Source organism: Varanus komodoensis, unplaced genomic scaffold, assembly GCF_004798865.1.
Source record: "Varanus komodoensis strain SLA01 unplaced genomic scaffold, ASM479886v1 scaffold6_4, whole genome shotgun sequence".
NCBI classification, from domain to species: Eukaryota; Metazoa; Chordata; class Lepidosauria; order Squamata; family Varanidae; genus Varanus; species Varanus komodoensis.
In genome coordinates, this window is record NW_025336347.1 from 12,691,179 (window position 1) to 12,714,562 (window position 23,384).

General features: G+C 40.5%; 1 protein-coding gene across 26 annotated transcripts in view; it reads left to right on the forward strand.

Moving 5' to 3' along the window:
• Nucleotides 1-23,384, forward strand: part of MAGI1 (membrane associated guanylate kinase, WW and PDZ domain containing 1) — a 522,735-nt gene that overhangs the window by 447,944 nt on the left and 51,407 nt on the right. For all 26 annotated transcript variants that reach the window (XM_044452072.1, XM_044452077.1, XM_044452084.1 and 23 more), the window contains one exon: nucleotides 10,951-10,982. In XM_044452072.1, the coding sequence (XP_044308007.1) occupies nucleotides 10,951-10,982 (32 nt within the window). The remainder of the gene's footprint in view (nucleotides 1-10,950; nucleotides 10,983-23,384) is intronic.

Genomic DNA, 23,384 nt, shown 5'->3' on the forward strand with positions numbered 1-23,384 from the left:
TTAAAATTTCGTATATCTTGTAACATTTCCTAATCTTGCATGAATGGTATAAAGTTTGATGGAATCCTGGAAAGTCTGTTGTAGAAAATTAAGTAAATAGGCAATTAGTATAATTGAGATGTAAAAATAAATTTAGACTGCAGGGAATACGATTGAAATAAATTTCATTGTGTTTGCATAAGTCTGCTGTTGTGCAACATGTGCAGAATTCAGGAGCACAGCTGTTATGTGGCTATGGTGGCAGTTCATTAGTTAAAAGTCATTGAAAATGGATTAGGATTTTCTGTTAAGGAGTTGATTAGATGTTCCTACCGAGCCTACAGCCGATCCTTAGGATGGTTGGGTAAAGAAGAAATGAGTGCAACTGAGTCTGTTCTCATGGGTAGGAAAAGGGGTAGCTGTGTTAGTCTGCAGCACTAAAAAATAAAGAGAATTGCAGCACCGTAAAAGCAAAGAGAATTATTATGGCATAATTTTTCACAGATTAGAGCCCATTAGATATATCTGATAAAATGGATAGGGTCCACAAAAGGTTATACTACAATAAATCTGAAAGCTGCTGGAAGACCCTATTGTTTTAATAGATTCTTAGTGATCAGTATATCTAGTTTTAGTTAAGTTGTCACTGAAGCTGTGGCATAGGCTTAATAGGGCTAAGACTAAAAGGTCTTTTTGTATTTTGTGTATGTGTGTGTGTGTTCCATGTTTATTATTTAGAATGCTAATCTTATGTGAACACTACAAGCACGAGCCTTGCACTGGTGTTTTATATTGGATGTGATGTGATATAACACAAGGTGGCACAGCAGAACCTTAGATTGTACATTCAACAAGGCAGATTTAACTAGAGATGAGATTCCCTTTTCTCTGAGCTCTTCCTTACATTCCAGTAAATCAAGCAGCTGTTAGCTCGTCTCAGCTAAGAGAACGACTGTATTTTAGTCTGCCTTGCTAAAAGCAGATTGCAATGTCATGCTCAGCACAAATGGCTTCAGTACATAATTAGGAAAATAGAAATACTGAGACCACACCTGAGTTTTGTTGAAATGATTGCAGAAGAATGATTAAGAGTCCTCATAAACAATCAACACTTCTTGGATGGAGCCGAGACTTAGATTTCAAAGAACAAGCTTTACTACTTAGTCTCCTTAAGTCCCTGAATGGAATAATGTCCCTTGGCTTGACAAGACTCTTAATGGCTTGTGAGTCATTTCTTGCTTTTGAGAATGGCTAGGCAATTCTCAGAATCTGACAATTTCCATGTGTTTCTTTGAATTCCACTGAAAAAAGTCCTGGAATATCTTGGTTGAGTTCTTTTTCTTTGCCCCACCTACCCAAACGATACTCGTTTTTCTGCAAATATTAGGATATTTACTTTTGCTTGCTTGCTTGCTATTCATGCGGGCTGCATTAAACCAAATCTTAAGATTTGTTCAGATTTCATGGAAAGAGTGTTGTGAGAGCACACAGATCAAATTCTTCTCTTCCTCTGCTAATACCAAAATGCAGAGGTCACTGGGTGAATAGTTTGGAAGCGGGTTCCAGAGGGACAAGACAATATTTATTTTTATTATTTATTTATTTATTTAGGAGGCTTCTATGCCGCCCCATTCACCGAAGCCTCGGGGCGGCTCACAACCATAAATAAACTTCAAAATAGAATAATATAAATTAACAGTATAAATTAACAATATAAATTAAGTCACCCTGGCCAAAGAATAAAATGAATAAATAATATTAAGAATTAAAATAACATTTGAATAAAAAGGTTGAAAAACAAATAACGACGGCGCCAGGCGGACCTCTCTAGGGAGCACATATGTCTTCATACAATGCATAATTTATGGTATTTCCTACCATGAGATAATAATGATGCCCACAAGGTTAGATAGCTTTCTAAAAAGATTAATCAGCTTAATGGAGTATAGATATATTAATGGCTATTAGTCTTAACAGCTACATTGAAACTTTATGGATTCAGGTGACACATTTCTGATGACCACATGTGGTGGACAAGAACAGGGTTTATGAAACAGAATGTTGTTTATGACACACAATTCAGCTGGTAAGCTGATGCTGTTGTTCTGACCTCTTAATTTCTGCCTTTTGTGAAAGCCTTATTGATGTTAGCAAACTGAGCTATCATTCTTTAGCATTCAGCAAACCTCATTCTTCGGCTTCAATAAGGCTTCAGCAAGGGGCAGCATAGAAATGTTATAATAATAATAATAATAATAATAATAATAATAATAATAATAATAATAATTCTTGGCCTCATATGATTTAACTCTAACAGCAGAGTTAGGGAAGGAAGCATCATCTGTGACACATAAGCATGTAAATGCCTTAGCATGAATGCTAAAATACTATGTATTGCACAACCTTCCATACCATGCACTGCACCTGCCGAAGTATATTTTGATTATATTTTGCAGAACAATCTTGTTTTTCTAATTGTGTACCTTTAACCGTGTTGTGGGCTGATCCCTTCCCTCTTTCCTTCTGGTTAGCAAACTCAAGACAGTCCCTAGAAGTTCGTTTTCTTTCTTTTATTGAAACTTAACATACTAGGGAACAGTTTGTACTCTAAATAGCCTTCTGCCAAAGTTGCAGGAGAAGCATCTGCCCATGTAAACTGCTGAATCCAATTTGAAAACTTTCCTTTGCCTCTAGCGCTCAGTGAAGATTCTGAGTCCACCCTCAGGGTGGGCCTTCCTGCTCAAGGGCAAGAAGGCAGGAATGGTGAAGGCCCTGTAACTGGGCAGTTCGTTTCTCCCATTGTTAAGTCAAGGACTTGATCTCGTATAAGCTCCCTCTCCCATCCTGAAAGCCCTTTCACCCCTTCTAAAGTAGGCTGATTCTCACACTCTGCCTGAGAAACTTTACTAGGTAACCTTGAAACTTCGAAGTCCTCATTGCCCCCTCCCTCTTGCTCCTCCACCTCTTCCTCTGAATAAGAGGAATCAATTTGAACAGTTCATAATGAGCAAGAGATGGGCCCACTCTCTGCAAACCAAGAACAAGCACAGTCTTGGCTTTTTAATCAGCGAGGGCAGTTCCTTGCACAGTAACTGCACAAATTTACCATTGACCAGGGTTGAGGAACCTCTGGTCTGTGGGCTGAATCTAGCTTTCTGGGTTCTTCCAGCTGACATGCCATCTTTCCTCTGAGTGTCAGTCATTTTTTCAACTTTTGCATAGTTTTCCCAGTCTGAAAGGGTGAAATGGTTCTTTCAAGACTTGATTGGCAATAAGAGCTTTCAATTAAAATATGCTGGTATTTTTGTATTTTGGCCCTGCCCTCTTTTCTTTGACCATCACTAGAATGTGGCTCCAAAGAATCTCTCCTAAATCTAATTCTACCCTAGGGCTGAAAGAGATCAGCTTAAGCAAAACGCACAATTTGTGGGGTGAGGTCTTGAACAGTGAACCAGTTTGTATTTTTAGATCCCATTTGAGTCCAGCCAAGAATTTGAGTAAAAAAAATAATCAGTGAAGTGTCTGATTAAATCTATGGATTCAGGTACAGGCCCTAGTTCAACTTGACTGTTTTCTTCTACCTTTTTGTACCTGGTATGACAGGAGAATAAACCTGAGTGCAGAAATATGCATGTAACTGAAATCAGCAGTCAGGTATGCACAAGGCATTATAAGATGTTCTGACCCCCTGATTTAATTACATTGGTCTTTATCAGTATAAGAGAATCGTATTCTGCAGCAATAAGATTTTTCCTGTTGTATATGATTACTTATCCCAAAATTCAGTCTTCAGAGTATGACATGGTTTGAGAGAATGAATTCTAGCCATGTCTACATTGATGATCCTCATCTCTTGAACATGTAAAAAAGTCAAAACTTTAGGTGAATTCAGGCCTTCTTGTTTATCTTGGGATCATCGAATTTGCAATTGCACCCAGCGATGTGTCTGCATTTTCCACAAGCTCTTTCTTGGTTTTTAGTTTGCCTTGTAATTGGTTGGCTTAACAAGTCAGAGACTTTAGGCACAATCAGATGCATGATTAAACAGAAAAAAGGGTCTTACAATTCCTGGTATTCTCTTGTTAGCCATGCTGGCTGAGGAATACTGGGAGTTGTAGTTTTTTCTGTCTAAACATAGGATTGAAAGTTTAGACTTTATCTGTGAAACTGAGAGCAGTTCTACACACCCCCTTTTCACAAATCATGTCTGATTGGGGGTGAAAAACAAAACAGAACAAAAAAGTGAGGTTAAGTATGAGCTTGTTTTGCTGTGTATTCAGATGAATTGGAGTGATTTTCCAGAGCGGCATATTCTTGACAAAACATACATTCTCACTGAATTTTACAAATGATAGCGTATGGGTATTGCTGTTTTTTAAAGACCTTTGCAAAGAACTGGCTTGCTAAAGATTTTTTTCCCCAAAGAATAAATAAATGAATATTCCCCTGTTTTGTTGTTGCTGTTGCTAAACAAGCCTTGGAATGTTTGACTTTTATAAAGTCCTTGAATAAGGCTTCATTACCCTAATCTTTTATTAAAGTTTTGTTGGCAACATTTTATGCAGAATTAGTCTAGTATCTTTGTGTCTTCTCCACCAAAGAACATTATTGACCATTAGTGTTAATAATTAAGAGCCCCTTGTTTTTTTCATCTGAAAGTCAAACTTATTGATGTGCATTTGCTAAGTAACAGGAAGTTTACGTTAGCTCCCCTAACACATGGTGAGAAGTTTGTTTTCCATTTTGAGTGTCAGTTTGTGTACAGTAAGGTAGATGCCTTTCCAAGGGGGGGGGAGAGAAGGGGGGAGAGAAAAGGGGAGAGAGATAAAACAAAAAAGCTACTGTTTCTGAGCCCCTGGGGTGTTATGTGGCACCTCTTATCTCAGAACCTACCCATATTATATACAAGTAAAACCAGCATTCGGTTAAAGGTGGCATAGGCATCCTTTCAGACCCAAAGGCACATTTATGTCACATATATTTGGACCCTATGTACTCCTTTTCCAGATTCCCTCTTTTCTTGACTCACTGTTTATCCTCTCTCCTCTCCTCACTGCTGGAGGTTTCCTTTCCCAACGAGCATCGTGTCACCACTCCTACCCTGTCTGCCGTGTCTGCCACTGCTTTTGCTTCCCGCCATACTCATTGCTGCAGCAAGGAAGCAAGACATTGTTTGGCCAGGAAATCTCCCTTTCTGCTACCTCCTCTGCTGCTGAGCATGGTAAGGGGCAGATATGGCAGTAGAAATGGGCGGGGAGGACAGCCACACACTTTCAGATACATCAGTGACCTATGACTTGCTGGTAGTTTGTGGGGTGTTTCTTGTAAAAATCAGATCCACATACGTGTGCAATGGAAAGCAGGAAAGCACTGGATCCATGATTGCTATTCAATCCATGGAGGCAGACATGATCTGTGATCCAATAGTGGTTTGCAGTGAGATTTCCCCATATAAAATTATGCGGAATTAAGACTGTGCATGTATCTCTTCTTCTGTGTACCCTATTCTTGCTCAGGTATTCCATTCTGTCTTCTGGCTCCTGCCATACTAAACTATCCATTTTACTACACATACACCTCCCTTCCTAGTTACTCCAGTCTCTTCATCATGGTCCTCCCTCTTGTCCCTCCCCACTCTGCTTTCCCCCTCCCTCCATTCTACTAACTCCCTGACATGTGTACCCAAAAAAGCAGCAGTGGCATTTCTGGATGGGAGCTGCTTGGTGGCAGTCATTTTGGAGTTTCTGGACATAGCGATCCAGAAGGGCTACCCCCCACAGGAGCGAAGGTGCCCAGGAAGTCAGTCAGTGGGGGCAGCAAGAGCCTCACAGGCACTGGGGCATGGTTCTTTAGGCACGTGGCCCTGGGGGTGCCAGCTCCATTTTCCTCTCATTTTGCAATCTCAAACTGCCAGTCCATAAATACTTGAATTCTCTCAGGGTTCAGTTGTGTGTAAAATCAGAAAAAGGAGCTTCACAGAGTATGAAGGAAACAGAAGGTCACAGATTCTGGTGGTTAATGAGCTTATTGGTGATTACTTTAGACTATTATATTGGTTCATGCTCCAAGGTATCTTAGTGGCTGCCAGTATGATGCATGAATCTGTAGACTGACCATCTATTTAAACAAGAATAAATTTCCTTTTAATAGATCAACATAAATGTTGTGTAAAATAGGCTCTATTAATATAGGAAAAAATCCATTGTTGATAGTTTTTCATAATAATAATGGCATTTAAGTCATTATACAATAGTAGAAATAGTATACAAGAAATGCTTAATAGTGCATGATTACCATTTTTCAAAAAGCATTGTTTGCTAAGTAAAAGAAGCTGGTTACAAATACAGCTTTAAGGTGTGCTGACGAATGAAAGAAATGTTTGGCTCAGATGTTTGTTATAATTGCAGTGATAATTGATTTAATTGAAATGCTCCATTTCCTTCATTTTAGAAAAACCCAATGCATATACACTTTTGCTTAATTGATAGGAATGTGAAATTAGCCTTAAGTATAAATTCTCTTTTGTGAGGAAAGTAATTGTTAGCTTTCATCATCCTCATCGTCATCCTGTGAGTTGGATTAGGCTGAGAAGGGGTGACTGGCCCAGTCCAGCACTTTAACATTAAACAGCACCTGTATATGACTATGGCATCTCTGAAAGGATTAGCTGTATGTCTGATAAACTTGAATTTATTTAGAATTGTTTGCTGTGGTTCCTCCTGTCCAACAGAAGGCAATATTTCACATTCAGTCATGCCACAATACTCCACTTTCTATAATAGCTTCAATGACATCTTTCTACTTCCTGAATTTCTTCCCAACTTCTCTACCACCAGACTCTTCCTCTCTCACCTGTGTTTTGTAGGAGCCTTGTCTGTCTGTCTGTCTGTCATGCTTCTGCTGTCCTTTCTGTTCCTACAAGCCTTCCCTGCTTCTCAGGTGACATGCCCATTTTGAAAAAAGGTGAATACAGCAAGTGATTACAACAATAAAGCAAGTGATTACATGCATATATCTACAGTATGCATGTAATCAGTTGCATAGTAGATATTTGTAACATCCAGTCAAGTGGTGACAAACATTTTAGCATATATCTACACCCAGTGAAGATTGGGGAAGGAAGACAATGTAAGATGTTTTGACTTTTCAGATGACCAACTTATAACTACCACAATAAATCACCTCTTGGTAAATGGTTGCACTCACCAAATACTATGTTTGAGGACAAGTTGGTTTCACACTTTCTCCTCAAATTCTCCATCCAGTTACAATGCTTCTGTATATTGTGAGCTTTGTAATTCAGTTCTCCTTGAGGCATGCCATGACTGAAGGATACTGCCTTCTTTGACTGTCTTTGACTTTCTGGTTTTTAGTTGGTTTGGCTAATTATTTTGTGAAACATATTCCACCCTCAGAGGTGGTGCTACTGTAGTCAATCTCTCTCTCTCTCTCTCTGCGTGCGTGCGTGCGTTGCACTGAGAATTGGCTATCTTGGGGAACTTTAAAGTTAGTGTTGCAAAGACTGATGTGACTATTGCCAATATCCAAAAAGAGAGATGCATCCTCAGGTGTGGTTTCTTGTTTGCTGCTGGTAAACATTTTGTACTGCTCCTTGCCCTTCTTTTAGATTGCAGTGCCCTCATTTCTTGGCTTGGTCCCTGGCACTTGGAATTGTAAATATGTTCTGATTTTAAAATACCACTTTAAAGTCAAATATTAATAACAAAGTATTATTTAGGATATTTCTTGCAGCTGTACATTTGTCTGTATGTAATCTCCTGTGGTGCTTGTGTATATATTTCTGATAAGGTTCAGGTGTATTTGGGGCTCTTTTTTGGTGTAAATCAGTTGTTACTTGTTCTGCAGCAAACTCTGGCACAAAGCAGAAGCTTCATAAGATTCATGGGCTTTTGAAGGCACTGCCAAACAGTAGCTTGTGTACATGTTTCACCATTTTTTCTAGCTATTTTCAGTCTTTTGGGGGAGGGGATAGTAGCAGTTGGAATTAATGACAAACATTAAGAGGGAAGGTTAATTCAGTATTTTGTGTGTATTGCATTTTAACATTTAATAAACCCTGATGCCATATGTTAATCTTTGGTTCATTTAGAAATTCAAAACTATTTTTTATCTTGGTAGTATATCATTGCAAAGATTCTTCTGTCCAGGAGAAGAAGTAACAGCAAGAGAGAAAAAGAGCATAGATGCATAAGATCTAATGTCATTTGTACATAATATGTTCTCAGAATTCATGTACCTATTGTATGGAAAGATTTTGTGGCTTACAATATTCTACATAATTTTAATCTAGTTTAATTATGCAGGTGTGGTGCCATTTTGATTGGTATAAATAATGTGGCAAACCATAATGGGGTGCTGGGGGCAGCCTTAAAATGATGTAAACAGGCTCTCACGACCAGCATTGTCCTCTACATTCCTTCAAACAGCTCTAGAGTAAAGAGGCAACAGGTCAATGAGTTTTTTAATACAACTTTTATTAGATGGTGTGCTTTGTTCTGCACTATTCCAAAGCCTGAGGGCAGGTTACAACATGCGATACCTAGAAAACAGAAAGGTAAATTCTTAAAACACATCACTATGTAGGCTACTAAAATAAAATTATCTTTGTAGAAAAGCTCAGCGTTCATGGCGTATCATTCTTTCACCAAAATTAATCAACCAGGCTTCTTAGGGTAACAAGGGGTCAGAAACTGGGTTTAGACATGACACTGAGCTTTTTTACCCTAGTAGGCTTCCAGTTACTTTAACTGCTCCCACTTAGAAGAGGAGCTAAGTGGGAACAATCCACCATACTTATACAACAAGCTGCAATTCTCAATTATTTTGGCTTAACGTTTTGTGCAAATACAGCTGGAAGTTCTCTTAGTGCATTGTAGTCATTCAGGCTCTTGTCAGCAAAACTGAATCTTTCTTTTTATATATTTTAGTTAAACTCTTTTCACATTTCACTGTACTACAACCCAGCATAGCCCTGAGGGATGTGTGCCATTTGTGCTGGTATTGCAAAAACAAACAACCAGGGGAATGTCTCATCAAAGTGTGTTTCATTTGGAAATTGTGTTATATTAGGGAGAATGCTGCTGGTTTGCTTTTCTTTGCAGGCCACCACGTTTCTTATCTTACAGTTCTCTAGCACACGGCAGGCTTTCCGAGTAGAACTTGACTCCTGCAAACTGATGCAGTTATAGGACATAGTCCATTGAAAGAATGAGTACGTGGGCTGAAGGAGAAAAGAAAGCACTTGTATAGGGTTGTTAAATGGTGCTAGGGTTCATCATGCACTGTGCCTTTGATTTTTTTTTCCCCCGTTACCATCTAGACTTGGCCACAAGCAGGCAAATAGCTGTGGTTAACATGGTAACACTGAGCATGTGCAAGTGTGCACTGTTAGCAATACACCTGCATCAGATTGCAGAAGGCATTTTAATTCAGCATTCATTGCTGTCGCTCCTTATAACGGGTATTGCGACGTTATGGACCATATCTTGAGAAGCATGGTCGTCCAAAACATCAGCTGATGTAGCCAGATGGACTGGTGATCCATAAGATGAGACACCTCCATGGTTTAATTGGGGATATCTGAGATCTTGCATAGGACAAGCAACCCCTCCTCACACTCATCACATTTTTCCTCATCTGTTCAACCTATTTCACTCCCACTGTAACATTGGGTCAGGGATATATCTTTCAGCATATTCACAGAAGAAGTGATAAAATGAAAAGAAGACAGAATGATTAAGTGCTTAAAAATAAAAATGAGAGCAAATTTCACACACTGGAGTTGCTTTGCACTCTGTTTCTATATAACATGAGTGTACATTTCTGAAACATTACTTTGGCAATTTGCTCCACAGATCTTCATTCGCTGATGTCTGAAGTAATTTATTTCTTACCTTCCCCCATCTGCTTAGGGACACAGTCTTCCTTTATTATCAATCAGTTCCCATAACATGAAGTCCATCTCCAGTGGGACATAGTGCTACAAAAAGTGGTAGCAAGGAGAATCCCTTCATCTAATTTTCCTTCTGTCAGAGAAACAATGATATGCAGCAGTTTTAAGGGTCTCTCTCCAAAATGCAAAATGCCCTTTAGGCTTCCCTTCTGAGCTTTAAAGTGCTTTCTCATTTGCATTTTCATCACCATTAATGCCAGGGAAAAACTCTCTCTGTTCCCTAGCTGTCCATTCACCTCTCTGTATCCAGAAATACTTAGCGCTGCATTCACTGTGAATCTGCTGCACTCTGTATGAACAGGACTAGCTGATGATCTCTGCATGTAATGATGCAGACTGGACTTCACAGCAAACTTGGGGGGGTGAGGAGGGCTCCAGTAGCATCCATATTTATAACTGACCCTGGTTACACATAAAACCTTATCGTCCTTTGTTCTCTTGTTTTTGCCTAAGCCTTTTGTGAAGAAGGCAAAGGGGGGGTGGGGAGCAAGCTTGCATGTTAAAAAGTGTCTGGACACAGCTATTTATCTACCCCGTTCTCCACTACTGTTCCGATTGGTCTGATAAATTTGACACGCCGGTCGCGTCAAAAGGTAATATCCTTGGCTTAATTGTAAGCTAAATCTCTTAATCCAGGAGAGCGCTTGAGATTCTATCCAAGTGCTCAATTTCCCAGGCCGCTGAGGTCTGTGAATTTCTTTCTCCAGCCTCCAGGCTGCTGCAGCACAAGTCAGCATAGCTAATGCAGATAGATCTCCTCCCCCCTCCATGCACTCTTTCTCTCTCTTTCCCCTCCTTTCTCCAAATCCCCCCCACCCCCCACGCTGTGCTTTGATTCGATATGAACAGACTGGCAACTCCGATGCTAGAGCAAAATCTGACATAACTCTGCAGATGGCTACGTTCAGATGATACACCTAGGATTTTTTTCTCCTTTAAAGAAGGTAAAGATTTATATGCTAATAACATTTTCCCCTTTGTTGTCATTTTCTTTCCAGGACTGCCAGCCCCAAAGAAGAGTCCAAAGTCGGTAAGCACTTTTCAGCACCTATACCTGTTTGATTATTTTTGTCTGGGGCAAGGGTGGGCGTTTCTCGGAATGTGAGGAAAGATACTTAGAGGAAGCTTGTTCCATGGAGCTTGCCTCTGTGCCCTTCCTTTCCAACCCCACCCCAGTCGTTCTGTCTGAAAGTTGCTGGATGCTGTTCTGTGGCTGCGCTAATTGCTTTGCGTGGATTGTTCTGAATTCTGCGAGTCTGGAAGAATGCAGGGTAGAAGGTGTTCGGCAAGAGAGTTGGAAGGAGTGAGTGCTCGGATGGAATTCAGCTGAGTGACTAACACATTTCTACTTCTGCTGGATGGAGCTTACCCGTATTTCACTTACCCTTTAAAATGCCATTGTTTCCTTATTGTATGATTGTGTGAGGCTCCACCTCCTTTTCGGAAAGCATTCCCTATCAGTGAGGTAAAAAGCCAGTTTTGAGCTTTATAATGCGCTATATGATGAATAATTGGGGGTGGGGGTGTCCTGAAGCTTCCTTCCGAACATCAGCAACAGAGAGGAACCTTCTATAACACAAAAAGGTATCATCATAGTTCCCTGTGGCTACATTTAGCTGCCTGAGCATTGCAAGACTGATTTTTTTTTAAGCTGTGGAGAGCATCCTTTGTTGTATAGCTTGGCTTTAGCAGCATTGTGCTGCAGGTATTGCCTTTTTAGAGGAGAAAGTGCTGGGTGTGGGGGAGGTCAGTATTATCCTGTCCTTGCTAATCTTATATGGATTACCTGGTTGATGTATTTGCTAATAGCTTGGAGGTTACCTGGTTGATGTGTTTACTAATAGCTTGGAGGTTATTGCTTAGAAGTATAATTAAAACAGAATTTTGCCACACTGGAGAGCTATATAAATTGCCAGGTATTAGAGGAGTTACCTTTCCATAGAGGTAAAGTTGCACCCATGTGTTTGAAGGACAGGAGAAGAAAGGGGGGCTGCTGATATCCAGCCCATTTTGAGAAAATAAGAGATTACAGTAATGCAAATTGCTGCAAAACTTTGCCAATACTCCATTCTGGTGCTCCACCTTTATGAGGGCCCACCTTCCAGTGAAGAGTAGGAAGACAAGCAGAATCTCTTCCTGCTCTCCGTACAAGTTTCTCGGCTCATGGAAAAGAAATCCCTGAAATAATTAATGTGGTTCTGCTGGCTTAGGGCCGTGCTGATTAAAGTCACATGACCTCGGGCCTCCACTCTTGTCAGTTTGCATTAACGTTGGAAAAGGCGGAGAAGGCTGTTTGCACTCAGCCTCAAATCCTACAAATGTCCAACCGTGTGGGTTTACTTCTGTGTCACCACTGGGGAGGAATTTGGCCTCTGGTTAAAATAGAAGCAAGTGTGTAAGACACATGCAAGCATACCGGCCTTACTGGAGGCAGGGAGAAGGACAGGTAGCCATTGACTTTCCAGCAGAGGGGGAAAACTGATTTTCAGTCTGCTTTTCCCCCTCACCTCACCACCCCTGCTAACTAAGTCAGATCTGATGAATGGATGTAAAAGGATGATTTGAGAAAAGGCAAACCTCTAGCTTCGCTGCGATCAAAAAAAAAAAAAAAAGAAAGAAAAAATCACAATGAATTAGGAGTTGAAATGAACACTCTTTCACCAAAAGATGATTTGCTGAAGATTTGAAATCTTGTGTGTTAAACCTAAATCCATTTAGAGATAATCTTGCCCTACTGAACAAAGAAACTGTTTACAAACAGGTGTCATTCTAGAGCCCTTTCCCTCTCTTCCCTCCTGACCACTGAATACTTTTTCCTTTCTTTTAGCCTTCCACAGAATTATCTCAGGAGACGGTCAGTTTAGTATAGGGAGGCTGAATCCTTACACATTGCATCGCTAAAAGCCTGTGCCCATGCCTTGTTTTCTTCAGTTCCTTCAAAATACTGTTAGCCACTGTATCACTTCCCATCCTTTGCTAGAAGAGGAGAAATACACAGAAAATGCATTTGTTCTCATTGAAAAATGCTTTCAACAGGGCAGTTTGTCAACTAATATTACCATAGCACTGTTGTTTGTTTTTAAATAATAGAAAAGCTGATACATTGCATATGACGATATAATCTTGCTCTAGGAAAAGGTCCATGACCGCAATACCTGTGGCATTTTTCTTATTATCACTGAAGATGAAAGCATTTTCTCTCTATCACTGAACATAAAAGCTTGCACAATTTAGACTGCCAACTGTTTTTTAAGAAACAGGAGAACAGAATTGAAAGTTCTATGTATGCACAGTGCTAAAAGCTATAAGTAGATTGGTTTGTTTCTGTAGACACTGAATTCCTAGTGCCAATCAAAATTGGAATTTCCTGAATCCAGTTCTTGAAAATGACATGCAGGACTTTCGATGGCTGTTGCTGCTGAGTGAACCCACCCTAAAGGTTGACAGCTTAGTGTGATGGCAGTGGCCATGGGAATGCCAAGTATCAGCCCTTTAAGCCCCCAGAGACTGCTTACAGGGTCTTCTGGTAGTGTTCATTTTTCTCTTCCACCTTTCTGTTACTTTTTCCCCCTAGGAGTCACTTAAAATACTAATTATTTCTTGATCAATAATAGATTAGCTGCTGTTGTAGGAGCAACGTACAGCCAACCCTTGCAGCATTGAATGAGGGAGGAGAAACCTTAATTTATTTCTCAGCTCTTTGAATTAAAGTCAGAAGAAAGTTCCTTCAACTTGACCATCCATTTGCTTTCGCAGGTAATGAGTGCCAGGCCTGCTGGTGCAGGTAGCAAATAATGACTTTATATTATGAGGTTAATATGCAGCGCATTGGGATGGCCTTCTCCAAACTGTTGCCCCTCACATGTTTTGGACTGCTAATCTCATCAGCCCCAACCGGTATGATCAATGCTAAGGGATGATAGGAGTTGTGATCCAAAACACTTGACAGCTGCCAAGTTGGGGAAGTTGGTCAATCTGTTAACTGTCTCATGTGAGGAATCAGTTCCATATTGTGACTCCCCACATGCAGCTCTAACTCATATTCTGTTTGATGTGGACACTCCTAATTGTTGGAGACCCTTCTCCAGACTGGGACTGACACCTCTGAGAACCTTCAGAGCAGCCATGAAAATTCTCCATCTTGATATATTGTATAACTGGTCATGTGCAATTTTTGCGCATGGATCAGATATATGGCAGCATGGTTCCCTTTTTGATATAAATCAGATAAAATTTGTACACCATCACTTGGTAACATGGCTTCCAGGTCTAGTATTAGGAAACTGTTTATCTTCTTTTTTGGAAGACCTGAACAGTTGTAAGAAAGTACAAGCCACCACGGACACAGGACTAGAGACCAGAAGAAGAAGTTACTTGTCGGAAGAAAAGTTATATGGAACCAGCTGATCAGAGAAGGAAGATCCCCATAGAATTCCTATTGCCTCCAGTCTTTGAACTGAACCTGCTTGCAAACCAGATTTGGAATGGCTCACTGCCATTGGTAGTGAGTGCAAAGCATTCCCCATATCTCCTGTGCTTTCATTGTTAATGAGAATTGTATGTCCATGCACAGCTGCTTTAAAAAGTCAAATTACATAATATGGCAACACCCCTGGGTGTTTACATCTGTCCTTCTGTGCATTAACACTGGAAAAATCATGATTTAAGTCAGGGGCCATTTTATTGGTTTAAAGGCAACATGAATGGCAGAAACATACAGGAATATACATTTCCAGAAAAAAATCACAGCGTGTTATCCCATCTACCACTTAAGTAGCAAGATTTTAATAGTTATTTCACAGTTGGTTTATCTTAAAACTTTTTTAATGAATCAAGGTTAGTAGTATGGGTTGACGCATCTAAAAGCAACAGAGTAAGTTCCCATCTTAATACAGTATGCAAGCTGTTTCTCCAAATTTTAATCAATATATTGCATATATTATTTGTGCATGTGCTGTTCATCTATCTCAGTGCAGAGGTTGAGTGCCAGTGGAGCATAATGAACTGGGGAGTTCTGGTTTCAATTCCCACTTAGCCATGAAGCTCACCGAGTAACTTCACCCCGGTCACTGACCTTCATCGTAAGCTACCTCATAGGGATGTTGTGAAAATAACATGAAGAGGGGGAAGATTATGATGCTCCTTAGCAGAAAAGGCAGGATATACATGTAACAAATAAATAAAGGCATGATTGTTGTACTTATCTTTAAGGGCCAGGGCTGCAGAGCCACATCTGATCTGTTGTGGAATTCCCATTTGTGTCAGTAGTTAATTCCCAGCTGCTGGGTTCCAAAATAATGGCAAGAGCACATCCCACAGCTATTCAGCTATCTTGGTTTTCCATAAAGGAATGATAGGGAAAGGTTTTTGCTGCCGATTTGACACCCCAGCAGGTGCAATCTAGATGTTTACCATGCTTTGCAGCAATTCCAACATAGAAAGAAAGAGAGAGGGTACAGAGCCAAGACAAACAAAAAGGAGTGCCCCATGCACAGCTAGTAATTGGGTGGAAAATGCTGTTTAAAGAGGGTTGCTGCATTATCAGCTTCATGGCTAGGTTCTAGTAAGAGACGCAGGTGTGTAAGGAAGCTTATTTTTCTTAACTTCTTCCCTCCTAAAACACTTCTATGCTCAAGACATTTATCATGTTGAACATGTCCTTCATTCAAATCTTGTCACCCTAAGTGCAATCACTTGAACAGCTCATATAATGACCCAATCCTCGTATGTCCCCTTGCTGCTGTGAGCACCTCAGCTTCACCAAGTTTTTCTTAATAGCAGCATGCTCACAATGCACCAGATTAGGCAGTCACTTCTTTGACTCAATTATTTGCTGCAAACCTGTAGGGTAGATCTGTTTTAGGGTTTCAGATTACATATAGACAAGCATTAGAGATTTGGTTCTAGTGTAGCTGCCTCTGTTTTTTAATTTGGTAAAAATCTCCATTGCTCTAGCTCACACTATTAGCATTTTTTCTCTAAGAATATGCATTATACACTTGGGCATCATCAATATGAAATAAAGCCTTCCCAGATAAAGATAGATAAAAGAGAGGCGGGGAGCAGTCTGTGTCATACAGTAATTCTAGAAATGGACTTCCTGTTTCATTGTACACTTCCATGCTGGGGTTAGCACCGGTGTACAGCTGCCAAGGGCTTGAGTCCTCAGGGGGTGCCAACTGAAAATACCAGCTATTAGCTACTTGGGCCCAATTGTCCTCTCAGTCCTAAGCAAAGGAAAAACCAGCAGTCCTCTAATCCTGGAACGTGGGTAGTTGTCATCTCAATTTCCCCCACAGTGCCTCTGTGACTCTGACAATGTTCTGCAATATTGACAGTTATGCTATGCTATACCATTTTGGAATCCCGGAGGCATTGTGGGAAAATCAAAATATCAGGCATTTTCAGCAGTACTTGCCAGGTGGTCTGCTGCTTTTGCACCCCATGGCACTAGCAGCCAACCTGGAGAGGTTCCTGAGACTCTGTCAAACCTGGTGTTAGCCCTGGTTCAATGCATCTGATTGCCTCTCACTTTTCTCATATACATGAATAGGTGCCCTTCATTTTTAAAGCACAATAAAAGTGCTGCTTTTAAGGACACTGTTGTATGGGAGGAAGGTGATGAAAATGAACAGACCCTCCTCCCATATCTGCTACTGGGAACTCAGACTCTAGTAACAGACTCCTTGGGAAAACATAGTTTATTTCCCTGTTCAGGTATGCATTTCATCCTCCCAGAGGGTCCCTCCTCCTAGGGACTGTCCATTGCTCCTTGATGATTGGAACGTTGAATATATTACAAGCATGCATATGAGGAAGGAAGGGACACAGATGAAGATGGAGGACAAGCCTTGGCAGAAGTGATCCTATGGATAGGCATTACCAGCTATTTTATTTGACTGTGCTTGTAAAGATGAAATAATAGCTAAGGGGTTCCTTAGAGCAGGAGTTAAAACAGGCATCTTCAGATTACAATTAGAGATTTAACCAATTCCCATAGGATGCCCAGCAAGTGAACAAAAGATACACTTGTCTTTTCTGCCCCAGCCAAGTCTAATATTTGTACATAGAATTACAGTTGCATCATATTTACAGATCTCATGCTTCTCTTAATGTACAAGTAGATGAACAACTTGTAGCCCTACTCCCACTATGTAATTCCAATCTGTGTGTTGGCTGAGAACTTTTCAGCTACCCTTTATATCTTCATTTACCCATGTCTCCATATATCCCTGTTAGTCTCTGCCAACATGACATGACAAACAGTTCCTGGGAGAGTAATTACGAAGGCGGTGGCCAGCATGCACAGCCAATTAAAATAAGCCATGGTGGCTTATTAGCTTGTGCAGACTGATCTGCCATCTCTCTTCTCCCACTTCCTTACACTCATGTTCTTCTTCAGCAATGGGAAGAGGGAGAGAATGGCAGTGCAACCCCATGGTGACCTCCAAAGTGATGTTATCCAGGCTAAGACAATCACAGCTTGCCTTTTAGAGAAGTAGTGTAATGCTGATGCCAGTTGCCCTTCCCGGCTTTTTCCTCCCAAGAATTGAATGATGAGAAAGTGTGTGTTTGTGTGTGTGTGATTGTAGAACCCTTGCTGAAGAAAAAAGGAGCATGCAAACCTCTGTATATTGGCAAGGCTGGAGTGAACTTTTCCTTCATTATTTTGTGATTTGGGTTTTTAAAGAACTGGAAGTTTTAAAACCTGTTATTTGGCCAGATCATCTTGAAACTTGATGTGTGTATAAGGGTGGGGTGTTTTCCTATCCATAATGCTTGTGGCATGAGTGGGAACTCACTAGAGAACTGCTAAAATGTTTTAAGCATTTCATTTCAATATTACATTTCTGTCCTTTCCAATATCTAGAGTTGTCTGGGCTGTTGATAAAAATTACAATCCAAAAATACAGCATAATAAGAACATAATATAACATTTTAACAGATAAAATTTTGAAACAACTGAAACTGTTACACTGAAATACTGAAGTCTGATAACACATCTGACATTAAACCTCCCATCACATGCCATCAAATGTCTGGGAACAGATGACAGTTGTTGGAAGCTGAGGTTTCTACTTCAAGCAATCACCAGCCACAGTCTGTTTTCCTTGCAAAACTTTCTTTATTGTTTCCAATTACAAATGGATCTCTCAGCAAGCACGGAGCAGTTTGTTGATCCCAATCTAGTGATATCCTCCAGTAACTCTCCTGATGAACACGCCTGTTCCCCAACCCTTCGAGCGCACCTCCTCTCCACATGCTGCTCATGCAGTTGGGCCTCTCACCTCTGCTGATGATTTGCACAGAGTGGGGGACCTGGTCTGTGTCTGAGAACTCATCCCCAGCGGCTTCTCCCACTTGCTGAACATCATGGCCATTCCCAGGAATGCCTGGCTAGGTGAAGCATCTGGCCTGAGATAATCACCGCTCCCTCAGTTTCTGTGAGAACAATTGCCTAAGGCCACCATCCTTCTCACTCCCAAGAGGAAGTGGGCGGGGGGGGGGGGATTGCCTCAGTATAGCCAAAACCTGGTTGCTTCAAAATTCTGAGGTAGTACATGTGGTCTAATTTCTATTGCAAATCTAATTTCATATTCCAATTAACTGGTAGTTATGTTATAAAGAAATGCCATGGATGGGCCAAGAACTTCAACAGTCATCAAGAAAGCATGCCAAAACAATTTTTGCTGTTGGAGTTGCCACACCTCTGAGCAACCAGTTGCATTTAAAACTGCTGTTAAAAATAAAGCATTTTTCACAAAGAGCAACATCAAAGATTTACCCATTTTTCTTCATGAATTTCTATATTGGGGTTCACTGATAGGTTGTGTACTAGAAGACTGAAATTATTCCATAGCAGGCAGGAGTGGATATCATGCTACTTGGTTCTGAAAAGTAACTCATGTAAGATTATACTAGTGTAGGGTTGAAAAAACAATTTTAATGTGGAATCAATTTAAGGACCCCCATGATGATTTATTTCATTTTTGTATCACCCAATAGCCAAAGCATTCCGGGCAGTTTACAACGATGAGCAAGCCATGGGAGCTAAGTACCTGCCATTTTAGAACAACTTCAAAGTGATTTTGCTGCTTGCAATGATGCTAATTAATAGAATTAATTATAAATTACCACAGAAGAGCACTTTGTAAAAATATTTTTAATATGCCCTAACTTGGCATGTGAGATATTAAAGCCAGCATGTATATTTGTGTGGAGAACCCTGGTCTCTGGCTTCCTTCTGGGCACCTGCAACACAGGCACTGGCTGAATGAGGGCAGCTGTGGAAGGACAACAGCCTGCACTGATATCACAGATGGCTGCTACTTCTTTACAATCTGTGCTTGAAAGCCTCGAGGGGCTTCAGCTGGGAGCCAGTGGAGAAAGAGGAGTATGACCAGCCAGAACAGGGGAAAGGGCTGGAAGACTGGAGGGCTGGAGAGAAGAGCAAATTGACATGTGGGGGAGCAGGGGGGGGGGGGGGGACTAAAAGAGATGGAAGCATGAAGTAGAGGCAGATAGAAAGAGAAGGGATAAAAATGACATTAGATGAAGAAGCTGGATGATGGAGTGACTTTTGTTCCTGAAAGCTGGAAGAAGAGAATTTGGGGCAGCTGTCCAACTTCCCCATATTTCTTCAACAGCAAGCCACCCATGCATGCAGTCCTGTATCCTGTTGGGAAGAACTGGGGCCAAGGACTCCTAGCTGGCTGACACATTCTCACATGGGAAGGGACACTGCTAGGGCGAAAGCAGAGCTTAGGAGCTAAATTCAACTTCTGAGTAGCTCTCAGGGGCTAGTGGTGGCTGAAGCCAACAAACCACAAATACCAAGGATTGCTAGTTTATTGTGGGTTAACTTCTTATTGCCAATAACTAACTAGGTCTTTCAAGCTTTTAGGATGGGGAATTTTTTTTTCACAAATGCTCAGAAACCATAAAATGGTCAGTGGTTTGAGAAAAAAGAAATCCTAGAGAGGGAGACCAAACTTTGTCCCTGGCTCTGGTGTTCCAAGAGAGACATGTCATGAATAGTAGAAAAGTACCACAATTATTTTGGAGTCCAAAGAAGTTCTGTGCCTTGATTTAATTTTCAAAGGGAACAAGACAGGATCTCATAATTGCCAAGTCAGTGTAGCCTAAAATTGAAAACTTTTGCTTGAAAGCATCCACAAGTTTTCCCTTTTATGAAACCTATGGATCAAGGTGGGTTTGACATGCCCCTTCCTAATGATCCACTCAGAATTTAATGCAGTTGTACCGAAGGTAGAATATTTAGAGAATGAAAAGGGCCTCTGATGGACCCAAATGGTTCCTTCAAGCTGTCCCCTTTGCCTATCTTCACTCTATTGCTCATGTTTACTGTTCCTTTAGGCATCGGTTTTTTCACATCGTTTTTTAGAAATATGCCATGGTTCTCTTAGCTGATTCTGTTAATACAATCCCAGTCAGGAGTCATGTGCTAGTCAAATTCCAGCCTTCCTGTTCAAATTGAGATCAGTGCTCAGAGATCTTGAAATTGAGACCAATGACGATGCTTTCTGCTTTTACCCTGAAATGTCTTCAAGAAAATTCCCATAGTTGACTGGATTGGTTTACATAGCAGTGATGTAAAGCTGATTTTGAGTGAGGGCAGCAAGCTTTACATTCACTTTGAATAAGGGAGATGGGAAGTCCTACCAGGACAGATGCCTTTCGGGTCTGTCCTTAAGGTGATGCTAAGATGGGCTAAAAACTTCACCTCATTTCCAGTCCTTCCTGCAAGGAATTACTGAGGGAGGGAGCATTCTTCATAGCTTATAAACATGGCTGTGGAATCAGAGGCCTGTTTTGACTAAGCCATAATTCTTAGTGTCTCCTGGAAAAAACCCTTCATTTTGGCCTGTGGCTTTTGTCATTTTAGTGTTTTCTCTGTTTACTTTTGTGTGTTCATGTTAATGATCATGAGGATATAATTGGGTATGTTTTGAAGGCCATAGCACTTGATCAATTGGAAGGGTTTGGTGCTTTCAAACAATCTTACTAGCTTACTGCAATTCCTTTGAAAATGAAACATTCCTCAGTTTGAACGTTATTAACAGCAGGCAAACATACTTGAGAAGAGGAGTTTCTTTATTATGCTTGTTCAATGGAAATCTTGTGGTATAAGAATGGATTGCAAGTGCTGTTGGACATCTTCCATTTGTGTAGGGAAATGACCTTGCCCAACAGGAATGCTGAGCACCCCATGTGAAATAAAAAAAACTATCTTAGAAATATCTCAGTATCCCCTGCAGGGGGTTCCTTGGCATATAGGTGAGGAGAAGACAGTTAAATAAAGTCTGAAAACCACCATTTTAATACATGAGCATATAATGTACATTGAATGACTTTCTTGTGGTGCTGCACTGCTGAATATTTTTCTTTTTGAAAGCTTTTAATGTGGACATACCTTTCCTCCAGTACACACTTATTGTCATGTCATGTGATATTATACCATTGCATGTGGATGGGCTGAAGATTGTTTACTTGAAGTTCAAAAAGACTTTTGAACAAAATCCTTCAAAAAGTCTCTGGAGCAAACTTAGCAGTCCTGGAATAAAAGAGGAGAAGTCTTATGGATCACTAACAGGTTAAAGAACAGAAAGCAGAGAGTGGGAGCAAATGATAATCTCTCCCAGCGGAGAGATATAACCAGTGGGGTTCCACAGGGTTCTGTATTAGAATCAATACTTTTCAACCTGTTCATAAATGTTCAGGAATTATTTATTTATTTATTTATTTATGTAAAACATTTTTATGCCGCCCCCATCGCAACAAAGCCTCGGGGCGGCTCACAATAAGAACAAAATATAACAAATTGTACAATAAAAATATTAAAACCCAGTGCATCTCGGCTTAAAAGATTTAAAATCCTATAAATAACCAATAAATTAACAATTAAAATAAGTTAATGAGTTAATTAGGAATAAACAATGAAGTGACCAAGTTTGCTAATAACAACAAACTGTCTATGGTGGTTAAAACCAATAGGGATCTCAAGGAGCTCCAGAAATACTTTCCAGACTGGGAGAATGGGCATTAGAAAGGGAAATGCAGCTTAATATGAGCAAGTGTAAAATAATGCACGTTGGGGCAAATAGTCCCAGCTGCTAGTAGTGGCTGATGGTATCTGGGCTAGCAGTGACCGATGAAGAAAAGGATCTTGGCTTTGTGATGGGAAACGCAATGAAAATGGCAGCCCAGAGCTCAGCTGTGGTGAAAATGGCAAACTGTCAAGATTGTACTTGCCTTATACAAATCTCTGGTGCAACTGCACTTAGAATACTAAGCACAGTTCTGCTTGCTGCTGACAAAAGGCATTATTCGTTTGCAGAAAGTGCAGTGGAGGGCAACCAAAATGATCACAGGCTTGGAGCAACTCCTGTACAAAGAACAATTGCAACAACTATGACTGTTTACTTTGGGGAAAAAGTGAATAAGAAAAAACATGATAGAGGTGCTTAAAATTATGCATAGTGTAGAAAAAGTGGAGTGGCCCTTTTCTCCCTCTCCCATACTAGTAAAATCTGGATAGGTGGGAGATTTAGGGCAGATAAAAGGAAGTACTTCTGCACAGCATATAGCTGAACTATGGAATTCACTGCCACACAAAGTAATGATGGCCACTGGTTTGGATAACTTTAAAAGGAGATTGGACGACTTTGTGAAGGAGACGCGTATCAGTGGCTGCTAGCATTGCTGGCTGTGTGCCACCTCCTTTACCAGAAGTGGCGTGCCTGTGCACACCAGTTGCTGAGGAGCAACTGTACCCATCCTGCTTGGGGGATCCTGTGAGCTGCTGTTTTGCCACCATGTGAACAAAACGTTGCACAGAAGGGACCCTTGGTCTGATCCAGCATGGCTTTCTTATGGTCTTAAGTTCATTGCAGGTGTTGATGTATGAAAGACAAATACACTATATACACTTGTACATACTGCAGTGCTTTGTTGTTATTGTTCGTATCCTCATTATCCAGTGTATCATACATTTAGAATGAGGACTTCCTTTCTTAATTTCATTTCATTAAACCGAAAACCTCAACTGCCCTGTCTTAAACAATACTAAGTAACATACATTATCCAAGCATTATGGTTAACGAGTCATCCAACGTAATTCCCACAATGAAGTTTTCATCCAATGCTTTATGGTCTATTACACGTTGACAGAAGTAAAGGGAAATTGGAGATTTGGGAGATTAAATGTCTCCCTTGCCTGTCCGTGGAGGATGGTTTGCAAAGGCTTCTGCCCTGATTCAGCTTAGCAACAGCTTTGAATGAGGTTTTCATAACTTCTTTTCTCTTCTTTTTTGTTGCAAAATATATAATACATAATAGCGCAACACAGATATTTTGATTGATTGATTAGATCTGGCTCCATTCCATGCTGCATCATAGCATATATGAATTT